General features: G+C 37.1%; 2 protein-coding genes across 2 annotated transcripts in view; one reads left to right on the top strand and one right to left on the bottom strand.

Moving 5' to 3' along the window:
- ANKRD31 (ankyrin repeat domain 31) overlaps positions 1 to 13,838 on the bottom strand; it is a 202,828-nt gene that overhangs the window by 152,495 nt on the left and 36,495 nt on the right. Inside the window, exons 9-10 of the mRNA XM_043975961.1 lie at positions 2,987 to 3,111; positions 783 to 938 (exon numbers count right to left, since the gene is read on the bottom strand). Coding sequence (XP_043831896.1) covers positions 783 to 938; positions 2,987 to 3,111 — 281 coding nt within the window. The remainder of the gene's footprint in view (positions 1 to 782; positions 939 to 2,986; positions 3,112 to 13,838) is intronic.
- On the top strand, positions 12,398 to 12,742 carry LOC122734849 (translation machinery-associated protein 7). Its single transcript, XM_043975962.1, has one exon. It carries the CDS (start codon positions 12,417 to 12,419, stop codon positions 12,609 to 12,611), a length of 195 nt encoding a protein of 64 aa, XP_043831897.1. The 5' UTR covers positions 12,398 to 12,416; the 3' UTR covers positions 12,612 to 12,742.

Genomic DNA, 13,838 nt, shown 5'->3' with positions numbered 1-13,838 from the left:
ATACTGTAGTGTTCACATAATTTTACAGTTGTGACAGAAAAAAATACCTGGGAGTTTTGTGGTTGTTGTTGTTCTTGACCATTATTATTATTATCTAAACAAGACCAGCCTAGAGAAGCTTTTATTTGTGGAAGGTCCTTAGTTACCTTTCCTATGTAGCAGCTTTTAAAAGATGAAATAATCAAAGAACCTTGTCTTTGTTACACATGTACACTTTAGAGGCAGAAGGAACCTTAGAGATCTAGTCCAATCTTCTCATTTTATGCAAGGGGAACTAAGGCCCAGAAAGGATAGGTGATTTTCCCAAGGTGACACAGTAATAGATTCGAGATTTGAACCTGTGTTCAAATTTAGGAATTGAATCTGAAAGGAGCTAGGTCCTCTGACTCCAGATCCAGCTCTCTTTCCACAACACCAGAGTACTATTCTTGGATATTCTAAACCTAATGTCCCAATCAAATGGAAGTATACAATTTAGAAAACTTTATAGAAAATTCAGACAAAAACAAAGAATATAATATCCATTTTCAGCTTTGCCTTGTCTGCAAAAACTCATGAAGCCTGCCTTGGGTATTTCAAAGCACTTCATACTTCTTTTATTGCACTTACATTCCATTTGATATCATATCCATGAGTTATATTTCTGCTTTATCTATCCCTTCACACAAGATTGTCGGATCCTTGAGGAGAGAGACCATCATATATGATTCAACAAGAAACTACAAAGCACATCACATGAGGAACCATGAGTCTTCTTGATTTGGCTTGAGGGTAAAACTTACCAGCATAATCTGGCAAGTTTACATTTCCACCTAGTTTTATGTATTTCTTGACAAGAACTGAGTCATCTGCCTGAGCAGCTTTATGCAGAGGTGATTCTCCATATATGTCTCTTCGATTAATACTTGAAAGTTTTGATATGTTCCTACGACTTTTTCCTGTAGGTAGAGGAAAGGAGAAAAAAAAAACACATACCAAATTTCTAAGTGAACAAAAATAACTACTGCATCATTTGAATACCAGAGGACAATGGGCTAAAGGAGGTAACACATTCAATTTCAGAATCCAGATGAGGGGGGTCTGGAATGAAGCTACCTTGCTCTTGGGTCAGAAACCTTAAAAGAACGAGTTTATTCTATTTCAGTAAGTTTCTGCTATTTGAAAATATTCTTGCATGTACTTGTTATTATGAGGATGAGAAAAATGATGACAAAGGAAATAATTTTTAAAATGAGCAATCCTATGGTATAACTATTTATATATTTACAAAATTTACATAAATCAGGGGACTTAAGATATTTTTGTGGAATTTACATATATAAGAAAAATATATTTCACTTTCAAGTATTTAAATTATATGTTAAATTTAAATCATTCTAGTTATTTCATACTACTAATAAATAAATCAAATATATCTTATTTAGTTTGGGAAATTTTAAGTTCATTTGCCAAGTCCCTGTTGCTTTTGTTGTTTAGTCATTTTTAGACACATCCAACTCTTTGTGACCCCTTTTGGGGTTTTCTTGGCAAAGATACTAGAATGGTTTGCCATTTCCTTCTCTAACTCATTTTATACAGTAGGACCTGAGGTTAAAAGGAGTTAAGTGACTTGTGAAAGATCACAAAGTATTTGAAGCTGGGTTTGAACTCAAGAAAAAAGAGTCTTCTTTACTCTAGGCTAGATACTCTAACCTCTGCACCACCAAGCTATAGCTAATTTCAGTAGCTGAATTGTAAAATTCTCTGTTAAGTCTAGGTATCATGAGGAGACTGAGAATTTCTTTTCTTAAATGTTTTGTCAAAAAAAAAAAACAACAACAACAACAAAAGACCCCTAAAACTGGCTATTTAAACCATTAAGCTTAATTGAAAGGTATCCCCGTAGATAATAACTAGCTATTATACATTCTTTCATTTGTTTGGATCAAGATTTGTGATTTCATGTAAGGAATCTTCAGTGTGTAAACTCCTCTACCAATGCAGATTGGTGGCACATCTGTAACATACTTTCAACTGGAGGCAGTGAAAGGTTAAGTGACTTGCCCATGGTCATACAGATAATATGTGTCAGAGTCAGGACTCAAATTCAGATTTTCTGTCATGCTGTCTCTCATTATGCAGCAAAAGGAAATTCCTCAAAGGTACTGGAGAAAAATGTAAGAGTAAACTCTAAAAGACCTAAAAAGAAAATAAATCCTTAAGTAGTGAAGTACTGTCAACAGCTAAATCATCATCATAATAGCTAGCATTTGCATAGCACTTTACAAATATTATCTTATTTCATAGGCCCTGACCCTAATCTAAGGGATAAATCTGATTTCTTAAACCAAGAGGAAGGAACACTAAATGTGTTACTTCAGCTTTCCATTTTACTTTGAATGATAAAATATAGCCTTTCTGTCTCTGAGGATATGAAGCCTTAACTGGTCTCCTAAACTGATACTCCTAATAAGCCTTGACTCAGTTTTGTTAGGTCCTGACAAACTTCCTAAGCCTGAACCAATGAATATGTCTTATTTTCAGAATGGCAATTCAACTGAACAGACAGGCTTTTTAGATGAATTTCCCAGGGTCCACTACCAGATTCAAAATCATTGCATGGTACCTAAGCACATAAGTGCTTCTACTGCTATGAATACAAAAACCAAAACAAAACAAAACAATAACTTACTACCATCAGACTCTAAAAAGCCTTGATATGATACTATCCATCAATATTTTCTGTTGCTATTTTAAAATACCTAAGATTGCTTTTATGTGAACCATAGCCTAATACTGTTTATTCTGTAATTATTTAGAAACTTTATTTCCTGAAAAAATGAGGAGAAAATAGGTAAAAAGAGTAGAGCTTGCATGGTTTGTAACACCACAGCAAGAAGGGGAAATATGATCTGCTACTAAATTCTACTGCTCTTGAAAAGAGGTCTGTGACCATTCTGTCAAAAGGAGGTCATTTTGGCAAACAGATATCCAAAATAAAACTTACTGTTTTTTTCAGTTCTTCTGCTCTTTCTTATCTGTTCGTCATAGCTATAAGCTGATAAAACCTGGTTTTTGCTCCATTCCACAGATTTCTCATCGCTGTTATTCTGAAAAGCAGGATCTTGTGTTCTAGGAAAATAAATGTGATTTTTACAAAATTAATGTAATCTTTTCTTTATAAGCAGCATTAAGAGGTTATCATACTACATTTTGGTAGAAATTTCAAAGCTTAAAGGAAGTTAACTAAGTCACTTTAAGAACAACGCAGACCAATGAAGTGGAAATTAAATCAATAATTAGGAATTATTTTGCCCAACTGTATGCCAATAAATTTGACAATCTAAATGAAATGGATGAATATTTACAAAAATATGAACTGCCCAGGTTAACTGAAGAGGAAATAAAATCCTTAAATAAACCCATATTGGAAAAAGAAATTGAATAAGCCATTAATGAACTCCCTAAGAAAAAATCCCCAGGGCCAGATGGGTTTACGGGTGAATTTTACCAAACATTTAAAGAACAATTAATTCCAATATTATACAAATTATTTGGAAAAATAGGACAAGAAGGAGTTCTACCAAATTTGTTTTATGACACAAATTTGGTGGTGATACCAAAACCAGGCAAAGCAAAAACAGAGAAAGAAAATTATAGACCAATTTCCCTAATGAATATTGATGCTAAAATCTTAAATAAGATATTAGCAAGGAGATTACAGCAAGTGATCACCAGGATAATACACTATGACCAGGTGGGATTTATACCAGGAATGCAGGGCTGGTTCAACATGAGGAAAACTATTAACATAATCAACCACATCAATAAGAAAATCAACCAAAATCATATGATTATCTCAATAGATGCAGAGAAAGCTTTTGACAAAATACAGAACCCATTCCTCTTAAAAACACTAGAGAGTCTAGGAATAGGGGGAACTTTCCTTAAAATAATAAACAGTATCTACCTAAAGCCATCAGCAAGTATTATATGCAATGGAAATAAATTAGAGGCCTTCCCAATAAGATCAGGGGTGAAACAGGGATGTCCATTATCATCCCTATTATTTAATATTGTCCTAGAAATGTTAGCTTTAGCAATCAGAGAAGAGAAAGGAATTAAAGGAATTAGAATAGGCAAGGAGGAAACAAAACTATCACTCTTTGCAGATGGTATGATGGTATACTTAGAGAATCCTAAAGAATCAACTAAAAAACTGCTTGAAGGGGGCAGCTAGGTGGCGCAATGGATAAGACACTAGCCTTGGATTCAGGAGGACCCGAGTTCAAACCCAGCCTCAGACACTTACTAGCTGTGTGACCCTGGGCAAGTCACTTAAACCCCACTGCCCTGCAAAAAAAAAAAAAAACTGCTTGAAACAATTAACAACTTTAGCAAAGTAGCAGGATATAAAATAAATCCACATAAATCATCAGCATTTCTATACATGACCAACAAAGTCCAGCAGCAAGAGATAGAAAGAGATATTCCATTTTAAAGTAACAGTAGATAATATAAAATACTTGGGAGCCAGGAACTCTATGTACACAACTACCAAACACTCTTCACACAAATCAAATCAGACCTAAATAATTGGAAAGATATCAATTGCTCATGGATAGGCAGAGCTAATATAGTAAAAATGACAATACTGCCTAAATTAATTTACTTATTCAGTGCCATACCAATCAGACTACCTAAAAATTATTTTATAGAGCTAGAAAAAATAATAACAAAATTCATCTGGAAAAACAAAAAATCAAGAATATCCAGGGAAATAATGAAAAAAAATTCACGGAAAGGTGGGTTAGCGGTACCAAACCTGGAGCTTTACTATAAAGCGGCAGTCATCAAAACTATCTGGTACTGGCTAAAAAATAGAGTGGTAGATCAATGGAATAGGTTAGGCTCAGGAAATGCAGTAGTAAATGACACTAGTAATGTAGTGTTTGATAAACCCAAAGACTCCAGCTTCTGGGATAGGAACTCAGTATTTGACAAAAACTTCTGGGAAAACTGGAAGATAGTATGGCAGAAATTAGGCATAGACCAACATCTTACACCTTATACTAAAATAAGGTCAAAATGGATACACGATTTAGACATAAGAGGTGATACCATAGGTAAATTAGGAGAGAAAGGAATAGTCTACCTATCAGACCTTTGGAAAGGAAAACAGTTTATGACCAAACAAGAAATAGAGTATATTATAAAATGCAAAATGGACGATTTTGATTACATTAAATTAAAAAATTTTTGTACAAACAGAAGCAATGCATCCAAAATTAGAAGGGAGGCAGAAAGCTGGGAAACAATTTTTGTGGCCAGTACTTCTGATAAAGGCCTCATCTTTAAAATATATAGGGAACTAAATCAAATTTATAAGAATCCAAGTCATTCCCCAATTGAGAAATGGTCAAAGGATATGAACAGGCAGTTTTCTGATGAAGAAAACAAAGCTATCTATTCCCATATGAAAAAATGCTCTCAATCTCTGATGATTAGAGAGATACAAATTAAAACAACTCTGAGGTACCACCTGACACCTATCAGATTGGCTAAAATGACAAAAAAGGAAAATAATAAATGTTGGAGAAGCTGTGGGAAAACTGGAACACTAATTCATTGTTGGTGGAGCTGTGAACTGATCCAACCATTCTGGAGAGCAATTTGGAATTATGCCCAAAGGGCTATAAAGCTATGCATACCCTTTGACCTAGCAATACCACTTTTGGGTCTTTTTCCCAAAGAAATCATGGAAGGGGGAAAGGGACCCACATGTACAAAAATATTTATAGCTGCTCTTTAAGTGGTGGCAAGGAATTGGAAGTTGAGGGGGTGCCCATCAATTGGGGAATGGCCAGACAAGTTGTGGCATATGAATACAATGGAATACTATTGTGCTGTAAGAAATGATGAGCAGGAGGAGTTCAGAGAAACCTGGAGGGTCTTGCAGGAGCTGATGATGAGTGAGATGAGCAGAACCAGAAGAACATTGTACACAGTATCGTCAACGTTGAGTGTTGATCTACTGTGATGGACTATATTCTTCTCACCAATGCAATGGTACAGAAGAGTTCCAGGGAACTCATGATGGAAGAGGATCTCCAAATCCAAGAAAAAAAAAAAAGAACTGTGGAGTACAGATGCTGAATGAACCATACTATTTCTTTTGTTTTTGGTGCTGTTGTTTTTTTCTATTTTGAGGTTTTTCATCAGTGCTCTGATTTTTTCTCATAACATGACTAATGCAGAAATAGGATTAATGTTATTATGTGTACATATATACATATGTGTGTGTATTGTGTAATTTAAGATTCTAAATGTGGATTCTAATCTGTTCCCCCAGTTTTGGGGGGAAACTGACTAAAATCACTAAAAAAACGAGTTTAGGTTTTTAAGGGTTTATTGGAAAATAGAAAAAGATTGAGAAACAGAATTTCAACAGCCTGGCATTCCTATCTTTCCTCAAATTTCCTGTGAAGTCCTCTGCCGCCACCACTACCAAGTCAGGATCCCAAAAGCCCCAGCGCTCTCCGGGTAGGCTCCCTTTCCTCCTTCCTGTCTCCTCCCAGAAAATAGGAGGCTCCTCAAGTTGATTGGCTGGTAGCCTTGATAGACAGCACCCATGAGCAAACGTCATTTCCTGACGCCAAGGAAAAGCCACAATGCCTCTGAGGCATTTCCTCATAGTGGAGCTTTCCCACAGCAAGTCTCCAGTAGGTGGCATCATTCCAATCATTACAGTGTGTATATATATATAACACCTATATCAGATTACCTGCTGTCTAGGGGAGGGGGAAGGGAGGGGAGGGAGGGAAAAAAAATCTGAAATTGTAAAGCTTGTATAAACAAAAGATGAGAACTATCTTTACATGTAACGGAAAAAAAAATACTTTATTAATTAAAAGAAAAAAAAAGAACAAGGCAGGATGCAAAAATCCAAAAAAACAAAAAAAAACCCCAAAAACCTAGGGGCAGCTAGATGGCGCAGTGGTTAAAGCACCAGCCCTGGAGTCAGGAGTACCTGAGTTCAAATCCAGCCTCAGACACTTGACACTTACTAGCTGTGTGACCCTGGGCAAGTCACTTAACCCCCATTGCCTGCAAAAAAAAAAAAAAAAAAGAACAAGAAGGCAGGAAGGAATCTCTCAGAAAGCATAGTCTTCCTAAGATTCCTATATATATCCTATAGCTGTCTTGTCTCTGTCCACAAAATTATAGGTATTTTTCAACCCCCTTGACTAGGTGGGATTCATCTACCAAGGGTAGAAGTTTACTTTTCTGTGTTATCATTTGTTCTAAAGCTCCATTCTCAATGAAAATAGGCCATTCTGTCTGCAATGTGGAGTACAAAAAAGCATCAGCAGGAATCTCAACATAAAGATAACCTGGGATAATCAGGAATTCCTTCTCCTAAAGCAACTCAGCACCTCCTCTGCAACTTTAGTCTTAGAAAGTGGCCTAGATTAATCCTGGAGAGGGAAGAGCCAAGAGGGCAGAGTAAATGCAGGGATTCACCTGAACTTTCCCAAATTCACCTTCAAACAACTTTAAAGTAACACCTCAAAACAAAATCTGGAGCAGCAGAACCAACAAAAAGATGGAGTGAAACAATTTTTCAGCCTAAAACAACTTGAAAGATTGGCAGGTAAAGTCTGTCTTGCTAAGATGAGAATGGAGTACAGATAAGGCAGCAGGCCTTGGCGTGACCGAACTAGCAGTGGCCTTTCCAAAGTTTTCAGCCCACAGACAGTAAGAGGTTTGGACAACTGACAAGAAGATTGTTTTAGTTTTTTGTTTTGGTTTTTTTGGGTTTTTTGCGAGGCAATGAGGGTTAAGTGATTTGCTCAGGGTCACACAGCTAGTAAGTGTCAAGTGTCTGAGGCCAGATTTGAACTCAGGTCCTTCTGAATCCAGGGCCAGTGCTTTATCCACTGAACCACCTAGCTGCCCCCCAAGAAGATTAAAGAGGACCCTTTGTTGGCGATCAGATCAGGACTCTGTTGCATTGCCCATATATGGTCAAGTTGCAGTCCAGGGAAAGGAGAAGCACTAGCACGTGTGGGGATTCTGGTTGAAGTTCCAGGGCAGAAAAGAATGCTTGTGGTTGCTCACAGATAAAACCACAGGCCAGGATAGCAGTGACCACACCTCTCCTTAGATCATACAACTACGGAAGAACTGAGAGACTGCAGACCCCCAGAGTTAACTCTGAAAACAGCATAGAACAGTGCCTTCTCCACTCTAGGAGAAAATCCAAATTTTAACGTAAGGTTAAAAATCAAGAAATAAGCTAGAAAGAAAGAGCAAACAATAACAAAAAAAGAACCTTTACAATAGATAGCTATTATGGTGACAGGGAAGATCAAAACACAAACTCAGAAGAAGATCATGAAATCAAAGCAGCTATATGCAAAGCCTCAAAGAAAAGTGTGAATTGGTCTTGGGCCCCAGAAAGGCTCAAAAAGGATTTTTTAAATCAAATAAGAAATGGGGCAGATAGGTGGTGCAGTGGATAAAGCACTGGCCCTGGATTCAGGAGGACCTGAGTTCAAAGCTGGCCTCAGACACTTAACACTTACTAGGTATGTGACCCTGGGAAAGTCACTTAACCCTCATGGCCCCACCAAAAAAAAATCAAATAAGAGAGGTAGAAGAAAAATTGGGAAAAGAAATGTGAGTGATGCAAGAAAATCATGAAAAAGAGTCAACAGCTTGGTAAAGGAGGCACAAAATATAACAACAACAACAACAAAAAGACCCTGAAGAAAATAATAACTTAAAAAATAGAACAGGCCAAATGATAAAAGAGGCACAAAAATCCACTGAAGAGAACCACTCCCTAAAAAGCAGAACTGGCTGAATAGAAAAAGAGGTACAAAAATTCACTGCAGAAAGGAACTCTTAGGGGCAGCTAGGTGGCACAGTGGATAAAGCACTGGCCCTGGATTCAGGAGAACCTGAGTTCAAATCCAGTCTCAGATACTTGACACTTACTAGCTGTGTGACCCTGGACAAGACACTTAACCCTCATTGCCCTGCCCCCCCAAAATTAAAATTTTTTTTTTTAAAGAAAGGAACTCTTTAAAAAGTAGAACTGGCCAAATGGAAAAGGAGGTACAAAAGCTCACTGAAGAAAATAATTCCTTAAAAATTACAACTGGGTAAACAGAAGCTAATGACCTTATGAGACATCAAGAAACAATAAAACAAAACCAAAAGAATGAAAAAATAGAATAAAATATAAAATGTGAAATATCTCATTGAAAAAACAACTGACCTAGAAAATTGGACAAGGAGAGAAAGTCATGATCAAAAACAGAACCTAGACATCATATTTCAAGAATCATGAAATCATGGAAATCAAAAGAATCCAACAATAAGCACCTGAAACAGATCCCAAAATGAATACTCCCAGAAATATTACGGCCAAATTCCACATCTCCCAGGTCAAGAAGAAACTACTGTAAGCAGCTAGACAGAAACTGTTTAAATAACATGGAGCCACAATCAGGATAACACCAAATTTAGTGGCTTCTCTGTTAAGAATTACAAAGCTTCGAATATGATATTCCAGAGGGCAGAGGAACTAGGATTAGAACCAAGAATCAGAACCAAGAATCACCTATCCAATAAAACTGAGTATAATATTTTAGGGAGGGACATGGACATTGAATGAAATTGGGGACTTTGAAATATTCCTGATAAAAAGATCAGAGCTGAATAGAAAATTTGACTTTCAAATATAAAACTCAAGAGAAGCATAAAGGTAAACATGAAAGAAAAATCATAAGAAAGTGGCTAAACACATTCCTACATGGAAGGATACTTGTAACTACTAAAAAGTTTATCATTATTAGGGAAGATAGAAGGAGTATATATAAACAGAGGGCACAGGTATAAGTTGACTATGATAAGGAAGAACAAAAACAGGGAAAGAAAACTATAGACTAATTTTCCAAATGAATACTGATAAAAATTTAAATAAAATACTAACAAGGAAATTACAGCAATATATAACAAAGATCATATAGTACAATCAGATGGAATTATACCAGGAATACAGGGCTGGTTCAATATTAGTAAAACTGTCAGCAAAACACATCACATCAATAAAAAAAACAGAAATCATATGATTATCTCAATAGATGCAGAAAAAAATTTTGTCAAAATACAACACACATTCCTATTTAAAACACTATAGAGCATAGGGATAAATGGAGCTCTCCTGACAATGATAAGTAAAATATATCTAAAACTACCAGCAAGCATTATTTGTCACGAGAATAAGATAGAAGCTTTCCCAATAAGATTAGAGATGAAGCAAAGATGCACATTTTCACTCCTATTACACAATTTTATACTAGAAATGCTAGCTATAGCAATAAGAGAAGAAAAAGAAATTGAAGGAATTGGAATAGGCAATGAAGAAACAAAACTATCACTTTTTTTTTTTGCGGGGCAATGGGGGTTAAGTGACTTTCCCAGCATCACACAGCTAGTAAGTGGCAAGTGTCTGAAATCCGGATTTGAACTCAGGTACTCCTGAATCCAGGGCCAGTGCTTTATCCACTGTGCCACCTAGCCGCCCCAAAACTATCACTCTTTGCAGATGATATGATGGTATAGAGAATCCTAGAGAATCAACTAGTTGAAATAACTTTAGCAAAGTTGCAGGATATAAAATAATCCCACACAAATCATTAGCATTTCTATATATTACCAACAAAATCCAACAGCAAGAGATCATGTTTCAAAAATAATGGTAGACAATATAAAATACCTGCCAAGGAATCTACCTGCCAAGACAAACCAAGGAACTATATGAACACAATTATAAAAGACATTTCACACAAAGTCAGATCTAAACAACTAGAAAAAATATTAATTGCTCATGGGTAGGCCAGGCCAATAGAATAAAAATGACAATTCTACCTAAATTAATTTATCCAGTGTCATGCCAAACTACCAAAAATTATTTTATAGAGCCAGAAAAAATAACACAATTCATCTGGAAGAACAAAAGGTCAAGAATATCAATGGAATTAATGGGGGGAAATGTAAGGGAAGGTGACTTAGCCATATCTCAAACTGAATCACAAAGTAGTAATCATCAAAACAATCTAGTACTGGCTAATGGAGTGGTGGAATAGTGGAGCAGATTAGGTACACAATATATAGTAGTAATTGACCATAGTAATCAAGTGTTTCATAAACCCAAAGATCCAAGCTTTTGGGACAAGAGCTCACTATTTAACAAAAACTATTGGAAAAACTGGAAAGCTTTTTGGAATAAATTCAATATAAACCAACATCTCACACTATACCAAGATAAAGTCAAAGATGGTACAAGATTTAAACATAAAGCAAATTAGGGAAGCATGGATTAATCTACCTGTCAGATCTATGGATAAGGGAAGAATTTATGACCAAATAGGAGATAGGATTATGATATATAAAATGGATAATTTTTATTTCATTCAATTAAAAAAGGTTTTGCACAAATAAAATCAATGAAGTCAAGATTAGAAGGAAAAGTGAGCAACTGAAAACAAATTTTTATAGCAGGTTTCTCTGATAAAGGCCTCATTTCTCAAATATATATAGAACTGAGTCAAATTTATAAAAATGGAAGTCATTCCCCAATTGATAGTCAAAACAATATGAACAACTTCCAGGGCGGAGCCAAGATGGCAGAGGAAAGGCAGTGAGCTCTCAAACTCATGACATGATCACTCCAAAAAACATCCAAATAACACCATAGGAAAATGCCCGGAGCAACAAAACTCACAGAAGAATGTGCTGAACTCATCTTCTAACCAAGAACGGCTTGGAAGGTCAGAAGGAGGGAGCTGCTGTGCTGATACAGAATTTGAGCCCAACCCCACAGTCACCCTGACACAGATCCAGTCCCAGGAAGGCCTCCCCAGAGAAGCAGACCCCCAGAGCCTCTAAATCAGCTGAAGCACCAGTGTCGTCTGGGACTAAGCTCACAGTCTGGTGAGTGGGCTGAGCCTTGGGCAGGGGGGAGACTACAGGGGTCTATGCTGGTGCTAAGGCAGAACTTGGCTTTTGCACCCCTACTGAGAACCAGGAGGTAGGCTCCAGTAGCAGTGGCCCAGGTTGGGGAGGGGCACAGGCTTGTCAGAGCTAACAACCACAACACACAAAGCTAGTTGATTGGCAAGTTGGTCTGGGGTCATCTAGGACCAGGAAACAGGCTGGGTGAGGGAAGAACCTGATTCTCCTTAAATCATACCACCTGGGACTTCTTAAGCTTGGGATACTGCAGCCTGCAAACAGTGCCCCACTTTAAGGAGCTAAAAGTCTAGTAAAAGAAAGGCAAGATGAGCAGACAGAGAAAGGTTAGGACCATAGAAAGTTTCTTCAGTAAGAAGGAAGACCGTTGGGGAAGCCGAGCAGCTTGCACGATGTCGGGTCGCGAGGGTGGTAAGAAGAAGCCTCTGAAACAGCCCAAGAAGCAAACCAAGGAAATGGATGAGGAAGATATAGCTTTCAAACAAAAACAAAAAGAAGAACAGAAAAAACTGGAAGAGTTAAAAGCAAAAGCTGCTGGGAAGGGACCACTTGCCAGTGGTGGAATTAAGAAATCTGGCAAAAAGTAGACATTCCTGTGTAGATAAGATGGTGATTCCTTTTGGTTTCTTTCTTGCTTTGTGACATCTGCATTTCCTACTTCAACATCTGTTGCCACCTGCAGTCAAGATTGTGTCATCTTAGTCTATTGTACATTGTAATAAACTTTAAAAAAAAAAAAAAAAGAAGGAAGACCAAGGGGCACCCTCTGAGGAATATGTCAACATCAGGACCCCTATATCTAAAGCTTCCAAGAAAAATATGAATTGGTCTCAGGACACAGAGGTGCTCAAAAAGGACTTTGAAGATAAAATTCGAGAGGTAGAGGAAAAAATGGAAAGAGAAATGAGGGTGATGCAGGAAAGACATGAGAAAAAAGTCAACAGCTTGAAAAGTCAAATGGAAAAGGAGGTACAAAAGCTCTCTGATGAAAATAATTGCCTAAGAATTAGGATTGACCAAATGGAAGCTAGTGAGTTTATGAGAAACCAAGACATAATAAAGCAAATCCAAATGAATAAGAAAATAGAGGGCAATGTGAAATATCTTCTGGGAAAAATTGCCGACCTGGAAAATAGGTTCAGGAGAGATAATTTGAAAATTATTGGTCTACCTGAAAACCCTGATCAAGGAAAGAGCTTAGATACCATCTTCCAAGATATTCTCAGGGAAAACTGCCCTGAAATTCTAGAAGAAGAAGCTAAAACAGAAATTGAAAGAATCCACCAATCACCTCCAGAAAGAGATCCCAAAAGGAAAACTCCTAGGAATATTATAGCCAAATTCCAGAGCTCTCAGGTCAAGGAGAAAATATTGCAAGCTGCCAAAAAGAAAGAATTCAAGTACTATGGAGCCCCAGTCAGGATAGCACAAGATCTAGCAGCTTCTACATTAAAGGACTGGAGGGCATGGAATATGATATTCCAAAGGGCAAAGGAAATGGGATTACAATCAAGAATCACCTACCCAGCAAAACTCAGCATTATCTTTCAGTGGAAAAAATGGGACTTTAATGAAAACGACGACTTTCAGATATTTGTGATGAAAAGACCTGAACTGAATGGCAAATTTGACTTTCAAATACAAGACCCTAGAGAACCATAAAAAAATTGGAGCTGGGGGATATACCTGGGGTCATACAGAGGGCGACTGTCTTGTGTCTGAGGCCAGGTTTTGGCTGGGATCCCCCTGGGTCCAGGGGTGATGCTTTGTCCACTGTGTCACTTAGCTAGGTGATGACATCTTTAGAGTTAAAT

This window comes from Dromiciops gliroides, chromosome 1 (assembly GCF_019393635.1).
Source record: "Dromiciops gliroides isolate mDroGli1 chromosome 1, mDroGli1.pri, whole genome shotgun sequence".
NCBI classification, from domain to species: domain Eukaryota; kingdom Metazoa; phylum Chordata; class Mammalia; order Microbiotheria; family Microbiotheriidae; genus Dromiciops; species Dromiciops gliroides.
Note: the sequence above shows the minus strand (reverse complement) of the source record. Positions and strands in the feature narration are given on the sequence as shown.

Bases quoted from the DNA above. Each gene is read 5' to 3' on its own strand.
- LOC122734849 (XM_043975962.1), top strand. From the start codon at position 12,417: ATGTCGGGTCGCGAGGGTGGTAAGAAGAAGCCTCTGAAACAGCCCAAG.